This window comes from Pipra filicauda, unplaced genomic scaffold (assembly GCF_003945595.2).
Source record: "Pipra filicauda isolate LSUMZ 115617 unplaced genomic scaffold, ASM394559v2 scaffold130_size2058158_pilon, whole genome shotgun sequence".
Lineage (NCBI taxonomy): Eukaryota > Metazoa > Chordata > Aves > Passeriformes > Pipridae > Pipra > Pipra filicauda.
Window position 1 is genome coordinate 1,874,315 of NW_024103774.1, and position 14,486 is coordinate 1,888,800.

Consider the following 14,486-nt stretch of genomic DNA (forward strand, 5'->3'; position numbering starts at 1 on the left):
GAATAAGCTGATGGAACTTTTGTGAGCCTAAGAATATATAATGAGAAGGAGAGCTTGTGCTACAGGTGTCTACCAGAATCTTTGTATTGTTCCAGAGCACTAACCCCCCACAAAAAAACCCCAACCAACCAACCCAAAAAACAAACCCACATACAAACTTCTTTCTGAACTGTATTACTCAGTCCAGATTTCACTCAAAGATATCTAGGGGAACATACTGTATGTCAAGATATTTATCTTTCTTACAGATGCTTTTAAGAATGGAGGTTTGGCATAATTATTGGCAAAATAATGTGGAAATATATTAAGTGCATTATTCTAAATGTCTTTGTAACATAGAATATAATTAAGTATTCAAAAAATTCTGTAATTTTATCACTTACAATTCATTCTTAATAGAATTTCCATGTATGAACATCAAGAGCAACTTCATTTTTAACTGACTAAAATTTTTAAATTAATTATGCTGAGGTCCAAACCAATAGCCTGTTCCCCAAATTAAGTTATTTAACTACAAAATATGAAATGGCTAAATCTTTTTTTTCAATTCAGAACAGAAACTATAAAGTTACCTAGTATCTGCTATCTAGAATGGGCTTTTTGACTTAGATTTTTTATTATCTTTTTAAAGCACAACTCAGAATACCACAAAGTTGTCCATTTACGGAGAATATAGTTACCATCACATTTAAAGTCATCACTTAAAAACAGCAATTATTTTTTTCCAGATTTTAAATTAAGACAAATTGCTGTTTTTGAAAAACTAATATTGCAGGATAAAAATCATATCTTTGGAAGGTCAATGCAAAATTTGCACAGAAATCTAACGCATACTTAAAAAAGTCAACCTTTCTTTTACAGAGATGCTTCTAAGCTAGTTATGAAGAAACATGTTATTATCAATAATCACGCTCCAGACAGAGCACCGACCATACCAGAACTGCAGAGACAATAAAACTGTTGAATGATACCAACTCATCAGCATCCACACATACAGCACCTCAGCTACGACTGGTCATTCATGCTACTGGTGTTAGAAATATAATCAGGAAGGATGCACTGTAGGTATCTTGGGGTTTTGTTTAGAAATGCAGCTCAGTGACTCCCTCAGAACAGGCTTTTGTTCCTGGGGCATTTTCACAAGAAAATGTTGAAGGCAAAATCTGCTTTAGAATACATGAATCCTACACCTTGATTCAGCATGATTCACATGACAGTTCTCCTAATGTGTTCTTTTTAACCTTTCTATACAAGGTTTAAAGGACTTTGAAAAAAATTCTGCTTTTCACACTGAGGTGAAACCACTATAACAAGTAGAATAAAAGTTAAGGGAAGCATTAAGCTTAAAGTGGGAAACAGGTGAGACCTCAGGGGGCAAGGTGGATCTAATTTTCTGAAGGGCAATTATACGACTGCAACTACCTACCCTGAAAGAACCGGACCTTTAAAATGAATTACAAAGACAAAAATCAATAAACAGAAATGGTAGGATTTTTTGATACTCACCTTCTCTATCACCAGGTCAATCATGTTGATATTTGAATTGTATAGTAACTTCCCATGTAACAAAGGTTTCAGGAAAGTCCATAGTAAAGCCCCATTAGGAGACTGCAAAATCTCTTGATAAAGCTTCAAGCAAAAAGGAGCTGGGAAAAGAAAGACAAACTTGCATTTAAGACAGACAACACAGGTGCCTGTGGTTTTTTTTTATTCAAACAAAAGCTAGAGTCATATTTTGAGTCTGCCACAGCACCATGCTAAACACTATTCAACTGCCACTAAGCAATCAGTATAGGTCTCTGAATAGAAATTGTTTAACCACAGTCTATGATAGTGTTGAGGATGCAGAACTCTGAATGCTAAATATGAAAAAAATAATCAGAATCCAAAGAGCTCCTCACATTTGTGAAAAGCAACCTGTGAACCCTATCTATACTACAAGTTACATTAGTGCATTTAGAGCAGAAGGACATATGCAAAACCTCTTCCCACAAAATGAATGCAGAGGGAACCCCCCTCCACAACCTTCGTTGTTCTGCAGCTCTGTATTCCTACATAAGAAAGAAGTAGGAATACAAAAATTCCTTCACAAATACAGATTTTTCTATTTGTATAATATCAGAAGAACCTACCAAAAAGATCAGAAAAAAATTCTCATGACACTTAACTTCTTGATTTGAAAAATCTATCAATTCACTTTTCCATTCCTTAATTAAAAAGACATATTCCTACATCACATGGGGCTATCAATACATCCTTCAAAACTAGGATGTAAGGAATAGTTTCCAAGATCCACCACTGCATTCATACTCATGTAAAGGCAAGGAGTTTTCTATGAGAAGCATTTAGATTTTTATGCCCAGTTCATGTGTTTTGAGGGTTTTATTATTTATTATGAGTGGATTTAGAAATGTGTCTTTTCTAGTACTATGAATAAATAAATAAATAATGTCATTAACTCCTCAAGGAAGACAAATCATTCTACATAATAAAAAACTAGGCCAAAAACTTTTAAACTCCTGACAAAAGTTAAAGAAAGAAGTGTCAGAAATGTTAGATTAGGAACAGTCAGTTCTTTGCCCAAATTTTTACTTTCTTGAATGAAACAATCATTAGTAAACACAGTCATTGCTAAATAACAGCAAAGGATTAAGAGACTGCAAGTTGGCCAGTCAGAAACATCAATATGCTAAAGGCACAAAAGATTTGCCGATATGAGTTTGCTGTCATTTTCAGGAAGTCATTAGGAAGTGTGTGGTATACACGAAACACATACAAGTTAATCACTGTGGAGGAGTATGAATCAAATTTCTGTGGCCTCAATTTTTTTTTAATTTTCATTTTCCATTGCCTCATTTGCAAATTTGCAAAATATAGGCAACAGTATTAATTCACTTATAGGAAGCTGAAACTAACTGATGTTTTAAAGATATTTCAGGGTCCTATGATAAAAGGTCTCGCAACACTCCAGAGCTGTGACACCTTGCGAAAAAAATATCATCAAGAAACAGTGCTTCTGACCTACAGAGCTTTGAAAGAGACTAAGCTCTAAACAGTCTGTCTAATCAGCCATCCTGCTAAATTCATTCTTCAGAGAGGAAAAAAAAGCAGAGCTGCTTTCTTACCACTATATCCCACACACATAAGTGAGAAGGCCAGGGCAGAGCTCTGACTACCTCCCAAGGGTCCCAGCCCAGCCAGGGGCAATTTCTAGCTGTAGAAACCAACAGACAACAGAATCTTCCCTAGTGACACTCTGTCACTGTATTCTTCTCTTGCACAGAGTCACTGAGGCACTAACAAGGTTATTAACAATATTAAAATTAATCAGGGTAAGTCAAATGTGTACTCAGGAAAGAGAGCAAAGGTGAAATTACTTAAGAGCCAAGAGATTTTTCTGAGCACTTGACAAAGAGAATAGAAATATCAGCTACTAAAAAACTCATTTTATCCAGAAGGTTTGCATATTTTACTGCATAGAGAGTTTGCGTTCACAGAGGAGAAGCAAGGAGTAATGCATTCTCAGTCTTGTATCTCAAAGACATATTTTTAATAACAACTGCTTTAAAAATTGTAATAAATATGTCTCAAAGACAGGAATATTCCTATTTATTATTTGCAAAGATAGAAAACAACCAGAATCATTTTTGTCTCATCCACAATTATCTCATAGCCATAAAACTTCTATTGATCAATGCCTTGTGTTCAAGATGACAGTGTCAACTAAGATGTCAGCTGGTATATAAATATTTCTGTTTAAGAGGGAAAAACTTCTCTAAACTCTGAGTGCATACTGCAACTTGTGATTCATATTTTTTCTTACTTGAATCTTCAGGAATGCCATATTTTGCCATATAGTCTTCCAAGAGTCCCATGTCTCTGGGCATGTCAATGAACAGGTTTGCATTGCTGAAAAATGAAGATTCTTCTTTACAGACTGCCTTGATTACAGACTCCAGGGATCCAACAGCTGAACTTCTGAACTGCCCACCTTGCAAAAACTAGAACAAATGAACAGAAATACAAATGTATCAAACTAGCTTTTAGTAGCTTCAGGGAGTAGCTCTGGTGTTCTGTCAATATTGGCACCCAAGGAGATTGACAAAATTAGGCTGTTGAAACTGCTTTTAAGAATGAGGACCTGCTGTGCTCTTCTGTTCTTCTGATCACCTTTATCATGGTGAAAGGTAAAGTAGTTTTAATTATCAGGATACTCAATGAAAGACAGTAATACATTAAACTTTGAAAAATTCTATATATCAGTTAGGCAGAAAAGGAATGAAAATATCAAGACAACTGGGCTACAGATACCCTGATTCCATTGTTAGTTTTCACAGAGTGTGCTCTTCTGGCAGATTACTCCTGTGTCGCTAAGGCAGCAGAAACAACCAAATCCATTTTGCAATGAATGTTTGCAGTGAAGACAGTTGCTAAGAAGAAAAAAAAGTATTCAAGCGCACATGCCCTAAAAGCCTATTTTTCAAGTACATCTTTTAACTTGTTACATGTGCTTCTAGTTTTTGCACATCTTGAGTCATACCAGCATTTATTATTGCCATTTGCTCATAACTAGCATACATCTAATGAGGAAAGAGAGCAATCTGACTGCTCTTATGGCTTAAGCACCATCATTCACCACATTAAAAAAAAAAAAAATATCAACAGCCTCATCCTCTGTGCAGCTTCACTTTTCAAGTAATGTGCTCAGTTTTAACTGGTATCTGTGGAAGGCTGTACAGGCACACAGTTCTAAGAGGATACAACTGCAAGGCAGCATGCTGCTAGAGTATAACTGAGGGGTGCACTGGCTCACCTCATACCCATTATTTTTGCAGATGCGTGTCAGGAAAGACATAACTAGACTATCAGACATCATTTGAAGACTCCATAACTGGCAAACAGAAAAAACATTGTGATATGTCAAACACACACATTCAACACTGAAATAAATTAGCATTTTATCATTGGATTTTTTTAAACAGAAGAGTCAATTTTCAAAGTAGTACAGCACTTTACATAAAGATTTAATCACAGACAGTTTAGAGATTGAGCCGTTAGAAACAGTTTATCCTGATCAATGCATTTACTGAAGTGCCAGGTGCTTCTTTAGTAATCCTGGAGGAATATTAGTAAGTGTTGTTTGAAACTTAGAGTTAGCTGCTCCCAAAATCTTACTTTTAGCACACAATTTCAGCACAGAGCATAGTAAATAAATGGCATCCAGATTTCATAAAACCATCATCTACAGCCCTTGAATGAATCTGCTGGCATGGATTTCACTGGAGAAATAAACTTTATGCACAATGCTGTATAAAAGTGGTTTTGAATGTTTATTAGTGATTATTTGAGCTAGAGGGATAAATGAGGCTTATTTCAGTCAAAGAGCACAAACTTGCTAATTAATTCCAGTTCCAATCAAAATGACTTGGAATTCAAATAATGAATATTTATGCAGTAAGCTGCCACTAACAGGCTGAATCTACTTACTGTCTTTCAGCTAAATATCCACTGACTCAGAAAGATATGTTTCCTAAAATTTGGCTTTGAAGAAATAGGAGAACTATATGGAATGGATGTTCACCAAAAAAAGTTATCTTTGATCCAGTTGTTCTACTTTAAACTACATAAAGTAGGACTGCAATCAAGACTGATGAATCCAAACAACCAGCTTCCTACTGGTTCCTACTGACAAGCAAGTCACTCTAACAAATTCATGGAAGAGGAAAGCTAGTATTGAAGATCAAAAGGTATCTGGAACTGGATTGTCAAATGGAGGCAAAAACCTCATAGAACAGAGGCTTCTGAACTAACTAAACAGCCATATACCTAAAAAAATATTATGAATAAAAACAAATTCATATGGAATACAAATATCAGCTATGCAACAAAAGAACCTGAAAGTCAAATTGGGCTACAGTTTGCACATAAAACGAAAATACATTCAGAAGCATTACATTAAAAAGGGAAAAACTAATACAATTTTCCTGGAAAACTACGAGGAGGTTGAAGATAATTCAAAATTTGATGAATCAGAAGGACTAAAGGAATCAAATGCAGACAAATAGTGTCATGGTTTGAGATAGTCTCAAAATCCAATTCCCTAGCTCCATTCCCCCTCCCACATCTCAACCTAACGTGAGATGGGTTTTTCCAGACAAAACACACCAGACTCAAAGTGGGGAAAAGGGAAATATATTACAATGACTGTACAAATAAATACCATATCACATTATACACATGATCACAGACTATCTCTACCATGACATTTATATTTACAATGGATCAGATCTCTTTTCCCCTCCAAATAAAAGTCCAGGAGGGAAAGAAGGACAGATCCCTTCCAGTCTCTGAACAGCAGCATCTTCTAAGGCAGCAGGTTTCTTCTCATGCATGCAGCAGCTGTGGCTGGCTTTTCTGCCAGCATCCACGAGGGAGGTATCCAAGCCTCTCTCTCGGCCCCATCGCCTCACAACCGAGGGGTCTTCCGTGGGCTTCGTAACCCCAGACAAGGTCGTTTCACCACGTCATATCACGAAGACACAGGGGGGTCTTCGTGACAGTCTGGTATCTCTTGCAGGGCCTCTGTGCCCTGTCTCTCAGGCTGCCACCGTGGCAGCAGTGTGAGGGGGGGGAGCCAAGGTCAACTCCCCCTGCATTTCATCTGGCCATCCCGATCCAGCTCCGGGACGCTCTGAGCTTCTCAGCTTCTCTCTCTCTCCGGTGCTGCATGTCCAAAACTGCTCTCTAAAATAGGAGTCCATGTCCCTCTTCTCCAAGAGGGGTCTCAAGGGAGTTTTGGGGGAGTGTGGTACGGTCTTACCCCCAAGAACTCTGTAGCTCTCAGGCTGCTGGCTCTCCTTTCCTCGACTCTCCTTCCAGGAGTCTTCTCTGCGGTGCTGCATGTTGCTTCTGCTGCTCCTCCAGTTCAGGTCCTTATCTCTGGCTCTCTGTCACCGTTTCTCTGGTCAGCGTCGGCTGCTGCTCTGCGCCCATGGAGAAAACATCTCCCGGCATAACTACAGGCACCTAGCCCAGCTTTATGCTGTTCCAGGTCCCTGTAGCCCCAGCCAGGGGCTGGGAGGCCCCAGAGGGCCCAAGGGGCTCAGAGCCCCTTCCTCGTGGCTCTACAACATGGCCACCTCTTCTACAACCAAAACTACAACTCATCTTTTCCGGTCTGGTTGTGGTATGTTTACATTTCTGCAGGAGCGTCCATTGGGCAGAACTTCAAAACTTCCAGGGGTTTCCACCCCTTGGGGTCTACCACTTCTCTTAGCCTCTGGGGAAAACAAGGTTCAAACCACTACAAATAGATATTCTTAATTCTGGGAAAAAACATAAAGAGAACAAAGTCTTTATTGTCCTGAAATTGGCAGAATCACAAGTTAAACAGCAAAATTGATGATTTGATTAAACGGTTTTTCAGAAGCTTATCAAATTTAGATGGCACTATTTGAAAAGTAGAAAAATCATTTATACTCAGGAAGGAGTGGCATAATGCTCTGGGAAATAATGGATATCTGATTCTGATGTTCAACAGGGCAAGATATGCACTAAGTTTTAAAGTGAAGATCATTAAAGACAAACAGTATTTAAGGAGTAGAATTTAACACATTCTCAAATTATCACTCCTGACCAACACAGCATATTTATATGGGAGGCCAGGTCCTTTTCCCCCCAAAAAGACATATGCTATCTCTAATATCAATTAATATTCTTGTTCTAAAAAATATTAATCAGCATTAATGCAATAGCTATAGGGTGGGTAAAAAGTGGTGCTAAAAAGGTATTGCAGAAAGCCTGGTAACAGGAAATAAAACACTGGATCACAGAGAAGTTATTAGTGTTATTCCTGTGAGACCCAAAATGGGTCCGCTGTGATAAGTTATTTAGCCCTGAAAGAAAAAAAATTACTGCCTATCATTTAATACCAGAAGGCATTTCAGGAGAGATCAGATTGCAATGCAGCAAGAAACCAATTATTAATTTAAGGTAAATTGCATACAAAGATTACCAGTGCAAAACATTAGTTATCACCTGAAGTCATGAAAAAGTGGAATGCAAGATTAGGAAAGTCATTTTAGTAGGTATAGACATGAACGAGTAGAACTACAAGAGTCATCAGTCATAATTCCCCTCAAACACTGTATACATTACTTCTTCCAAATAGTCAAGTTTAGCCTTAACCCAGCATGAAGAAATGATGCTAGTTTGTCTGAGACAACTGAGAGCCTGTAATAAAAGAAAAAAACTAAAACAAACAAAACAAATACTAAAATAAGTCTATTTAACCTATCAAAACAGAAAAGTACTGTGACAGGCCTTCCACAAACATATGGGCAAGTCAGAGAAGTTAAAAATACTACAGAACATTTTTGACACAAGAATAAACACACTAGCAATGAATAAACTTAAGTCAGAATCTTATACATTTATAACCTCAAGAGAATCATAGAATCATAGAATCAGCTGGGTTGGAAAAGACCTCTGAGATCATCAAGTCCAATTCTTGATCCACTACCACCCACCACCTCCCTGGGCAGCCCATTCCATTGCCTAATTACCCTCTCTGTAAAGAATTTCTTCCTAATATCCAACCTAAACCTGCCCTGGCACAGCTTAAGACCATGCCCTCTTGTCTTACTGATAGTTGCCTGGGAGAAGAGACCAACCCCCACCTGGCTACAACCTCCATTCAGGGAGTTGTAGAGAGTGATGAGGTCTCCCCTGAGCCTCCTCTTCTCCAGGCTGAACAACCCCAGCTCCCTCAGCCTCTCCTCATAGGACTTGTGCTCGAGTCCCTTGACCAACATCATTGCTCTTCTCTGGACCTGTTCCAGCACCTCAATATCCTTCCTGAACTGAGGGGCCCAGAACTGGACACAGTACTCCAGGTGTGGCCTCACCAGCACTGAGTACAAGGGAAGAATCACTTCCCTGGTCCTGCTGGCCACACTGTTCCTGATCCAGGCCAGGATGCCATTGGCCTTCTTGGCCACCTGGGCACACTGCTGGCTCATATTCAGCTTCCTGTCAATCCAAACTCCCAGATGCCTTTCTGCCTGATTGCTCTCCAGCTACTCTGCCCCCAGCCTGTAGCGCTGCAGGGGGTTGTTGTGGCCTTGTTGAACTTTATCCTGTTGGAATCAGCCCAACTCTCCAGTTGTCCCTGTCCAGGTCCCTCTGCAGAGCCCTTCCAGCTGATCAACACTCTCCCCCAACTTAGTGTCATCTGCAAATTTGCTAATGGTAGACTCAATCCCTTAATCTAAACCATCAATATAGATTAAATAGAACTGGGCCCCACACTGATCCTGGGGGACACCACTAGTGACCGGCCACCAACTGGATGCAGCACCGTTCACCACCACTCTCTGGGCCCGGCCCTCCAACCAGTTCTTAACCCAGCAGAGAGTGCCCCTGTCCAAGCTGTGGGCTGCCAGCTTTTCCAGGAGAATGCTATTGGAGGTGGTGTCAAAGGCTTTGCTGAAGTCCAGACTTCTCAGCAATGATAGGTTAAACAGAGAATATATTCATGTTAGTGGAAGGATTACAGAGTGAGGCCACCTCTCACAACTGACAGCATTCAGCAATTCAAGAAGTCCCCTCCAGCTTGTTGACATGAGTGACAAGCATCACAAAAATTAGGCATGGAAATATAAGTGAATAATTTGAAACAGTAAATAAAAAAGCAAAAATCATGATTGAAATCATCAGTGTTTTTCCTCAGGGAGTTATCCATTCACTCAAGGTTGTTAACAGTAGAATTTGGCTCCATATTCCAATTACTACTGACTGGCAGATAGAACGTTTTTACATCATTTTTATTAGACCATGTGTAAAATATCAATTCAACTTCATATTTCACATATATATTAAAGTTATTTCTTCATTTTTGTTTTTTCTTTCAGACAGGAATCCACATGCATAACTGACAATCACTTTATTATATCTTTTACTACAGAAGTAACTAATTTTTTTAAACTAACTTCAAAATTGTCAATCTGTCTTGCTCTGTGCTGAAGGTTGACATATTTTTACTTTAAAAACACATTCTTTATTTGGTAATCTTTCTAGGTCACTGAACTACTTTGGTCTTTGTTATCATGAAACAAAAATCTGGAAAGATGGACTCTTTGGAAATAGAAGAAAACATTTAAGGAGGGAAGTGTATAAGCAATATCTGCACTTTAGTAGAACACAGTGGCACAAGTTTGGCCACCATAGAAAAGAGGCAAAAAATAATTAATAGTATTACTGGAAAGTAGAAAAAAATCCAGTAAAATCTGAAAAAGAAAGGATACCTAAACAACTTTTACTAGTCCAAAAAAGGAAAAAAAAATTACAGAGACAGAAGAGCCCTTGAAATCAAACATCTAATTTATTAGTAAAAGAAATAGACACTGATTATTTTAATCCTCAACAAATTATTAAACAACAACCAAACAACCTCAACAACCAAAAAAACCAGCAATTTCTCAAGACAAAGGGATTTAACAAGATGTTACAAAATAAAGATTTTGTCAAAAAGAGTGATCAAAAAAGGTAAGATCTAAAACCAGACAAAAATTCCAAGGTTAAATCTATGGTATATTACAGGATAGTGGGGATGGCCATGAAGCAAAGTTTACAACTGTGAGTAGATGGCCCTCTGCTGTTCCATTTGTTTCTTTGCAAATTTTTTTAAAACCTTTTGAGAACATTCTTCTATCAAATAAGCAACTTTGGAATTTCAGTCTAAAAGGAATATTTCATTTGTTGGAAAGAAAGTCTGACACAAACAGAACTAGTTTCAGGAAAGCAGAAAAGATCCGATGAAAGTCGCCATTCAGTGTAACAGCCAAAGAGTTGCCCCAGAAAGAGAGGCTCAAAACTAAAACTAATATGCACTAGAAAAACATTTTTCAACATGTCTCTATCACACAGATTAGAAGATCTTCAAAAAGATTCATATCACTAAGGAAAATAGTCCTTAAGGCAGTGTTTACTCTGTACTGTAGTAATAAACAAGATTGCTTGGTTTACCACTGAGGGATCTTTTAGAGGTTTGCAATTTTAGAACCAGATTCAATCTTCAAGTTTCCACACAGGATAGTAAACCCATAAGGTAATGTCATAGGGGTCAGCAGGTCTTCCTATGGAACCTGCTTAGAAATAGAAATCCTTTTTCTGATTTATTTAATACTAGGCTCACCACTTTGCTAGCTGTGTAGGTGTGCATACAGCAACTGCCCTTAAAAGCAGAGACAAAGAAAATATCCTCACTCACACCTCATGTCCCTTTTTTTGAATGTTGAGCAGAACTATCACACAAACCCCTCACATGACTCAAACAGAAACACATGGCAAATAAAAGAACTGCACGTGCTATCTTAAAATCTTATCCTTTAAAAAAGCAAAGTTATTTCTTATAAACTTATAATGGTCTCCTCATAAAAAAAATACAGCATTAGCAGAAAAGGCGTGGCTATCTCCAAATCACAGATAATACAGTGTTGTTAATCGGTAGACCAACACTGTAGTAACTTAGCCTATGATCTCATAAGTTAACAGAAAAAGAGATGACAGAAACAACACATCAATAGTCTCAGAATTACCAGAGTGCTTGAAAGAGACCAAGTGAATCTTCCTAGGGTCTGTGGACTCTCTTCTCTAAGTTCCCAACTTTCTAGGATACCATTTCTATTAGTGTGCCTCCTTACTAAGCATATATCCCTAAGTAAGCACCTCATAATGGGAATTAATTTGGTATATTGAAATCATACACATACCTGCTGCAGTGCAGAGATGTCAAGCACACCAATATTTTTAATTCCTTGGAGGAACACTGGAAGCTTTTCCATGACATGGTGGACTTTATCAAGAAGTGAGCTGATACTAGAAACCACATCCAGTAGCATATTTAGCACATTGCCTATCTCAGGTGGTATCTGGATCTTGGACAAGAAGGAAAAAAATCACAACCATAAATTCCCGTTAGGAACAAATTTTAACCTTTCAATGAAACATTCAAAATTATTTACCTTTTTTCTAAAACTGACTATATAATATTCCTACAAACCATGTTTAACGAAACTCCTTTTATTATAACTCCCCAGTCACTCTCAAATTAAGCTGAAGAAAAGTTCCCTGGTAATGTTAGAAGTGGCCTATGACAAATCATGAATTAAAATTCAGAGAACATGTTTACACTTGCCAGGCTGAAGAGAGCTCTCCAACCCAAGATGCTAATGGGATCTGCAACATTCTGTCCCCTTGGAATTCAGTGTAAATGAGAACTTTTCTCTTACCAGGTTAAAGATGTCCAATGCAGGAATTTAATGGTTCAAAAATAATTTGTAAGTTAAATTAAGTCTAGTAACCACTTTTATTGTGTAATATGACTCCTAAAGCAACTAACTTTCATTTCGCACTTCTCCTGCCTTTGCATTTTTCATACCCAAAATGATTGCATGCACTTCATTCCGTACTTGACCTAAGTTCAATTGGCTGTTTGCTGTTTCCATCATGCAAATTTTGGCATTATGGATTTTCTCTCTATTCCCTTTGCTTTTGAGGTTTATTTAGCACAAAACAATTCATTGTTACCTGTCTATGCAAAATACTAAAAATACTATCATCTCATCACATGCTTTCAGTTGCGTCTTCTGATTACTTTATGCACCTTTATTGGACTTGCTATTATAATGTCTGTGCCTAATTTTCATCTCAGCCTTCACCTGCTTTTACACAGTTTAAAAAAAAGAAGAAGGAGAAACTGTAGAAAAATCTTATTCAGCCAACAAATTAGCAGAACTTCCATTATAATTTAGGATGAGCTGACAACATTGTTTATTCTTTGCTAGGAATTCCTTGTTTCAATAGGGCTTAGTACAAATACCCATCAGAATAAGCGCTGGTTTCTTTTCTTCTTTTTTTTTTCCCTCTAGGTTTGCAGATAATTCAGAAAGTAGAAATCTTTCCTTTTATCTCTGGTATCTTTACCTATTCTGGGAAGTGGTCTTGATTTTAAAAGTCTGTAGTTGACCTGTTTTACCGAGCATGCAGCATCCAGAATATAACCTGGCTTTAGAACAAAATATTCTTTCTCCTGATGCTATAACTTTATTTCAGCTATTCATACTTACAACACTTTATGTTCTGTCAATAAATTACCCCATAATAACTGAAATTAATGTTTTTTAACTATCAGAAATCACACTCAATAATTTTGCTCTTATAAGTAAAAACATTATCTCACTGAATACCCACACCAGATTGCAGATTATCTACACTTCTACATATTATCTACATATAATACAGACATGCTACAGAGTTTTGCATACTTAGTGCTGTGAATTCTTCCTAAAAATAATTTTGTCATTCTTGTGATTTGAGCTTTTATGGTTATAATTCCCATGATGCCAGCTCAGTCTCCCACACTTACACATAAAGAAGTGACTAATTGCATGAAGTGCAAACTCTGCTAAAGAGTAATAAAACTATGTCTTTGACTTCCTATATTTTCTGTAAAGCTTTCATAACTAACTCCCAAGCGATAATCTTTCTGAGGAAGCATGAAATGGAATGCAGTAGCATCTATCAACCCCATTCTTCAACTGTGTTTGTTCTGTGGAGCTAAATGAAGACAAAAAACGCCATATGTCCACTGTTTAATTCCACAGAGAAAGAACATCTGAAGAAATAATCGAATTATCAATCTATCTACCTGTGTTCTTTACACCACCTTCAGAAGAAAAACATAGGAATCAAATGGGTTTTTTCCATCTTACCTTGTAAATGATGTGACGTAAGTTTAAATTCTGTATAATCAGCACAAACATGGTATACAAGTCCAGTGCTGGTAAGGAACATAATTCTTCCACTACCAGGGAAGTTTTACTGTTTTCAGGCAGCTTTAGCAGCAGGCTAAGTACTTCTTCATCACATCTTCTAGTTAAAGCTACCACAAAGGCACTGTAAAAAAACTATCAGAATGTATGTGTATTACATTTTTTTCTCCCTGAACTGCACCATCTTTTTTTATAGTCAATAAGGTGAAAATTTTTGTCACAGTAACATGACTATTTGCAGTCACCAACAGACCTGAAATAATACACTATACAGCTTTATATCAGATTGGTGTGTTCTTACTTTATACTCTACGTACATATAAAAAGATGAAATATATTTCTTATAAAGATTTACTTTCATTTGTTCACAGATAGATCATTCATTCTATGAGCATTCATTCCATAAGCAGGCATATTTACAATGTTGAACACACTCCTTCTAGCAGATATACACCTTTGTTACAGCAACATCTAAAGATCAAAATCCAAGTGTTATGAATCACTAAAATCAAACAATGTGGTACTTCCTTATTTCAAAGGACACACAAGATTAACACTTGGTGATGCCTATATGGCACAGTGTTCACTCTGAGTCAGCTCACATTTCTCACTTAAACAGTCCTTTAAAATGTCATTTCATAGTGGGTGAAGGGA

General features: G+C 37.4%; 1 protein-coding gene across 1 annotated transcript in view; it reads right to left on the bottom strand.

Moving 5' to 3' along the window:
* Positions 1-14,486, bottom strand: part of ABCA13 (ATP binding cassette subfamily A member 13) — a 161,419-nt gene that overhangs the window by 122,903 nt on the left and 24,030 nt on the right. Inside the window, exons 14-17 of the mRNA XM_027743247.2 lie at positions 13,773-13,967; positions 11,772-11,936; positions 3,824-4,001; positions 1,507-1,646 (exon numbers count right to left, since the gene is read on the bottom strand). Coding sequence (XP_027599048.2) covers positions 1,507-1,646; positions 3,824-4,001; positions 11,772-11,936; positions 13,773-13,967 — 678 coding nt within the window. The remainder of the gene's footprint in view (positions 1-1,506; positions 1,647-3,823; positions 4,002-11,771; positions 11,937-13,772; positions 13,968-14,486) is intronic.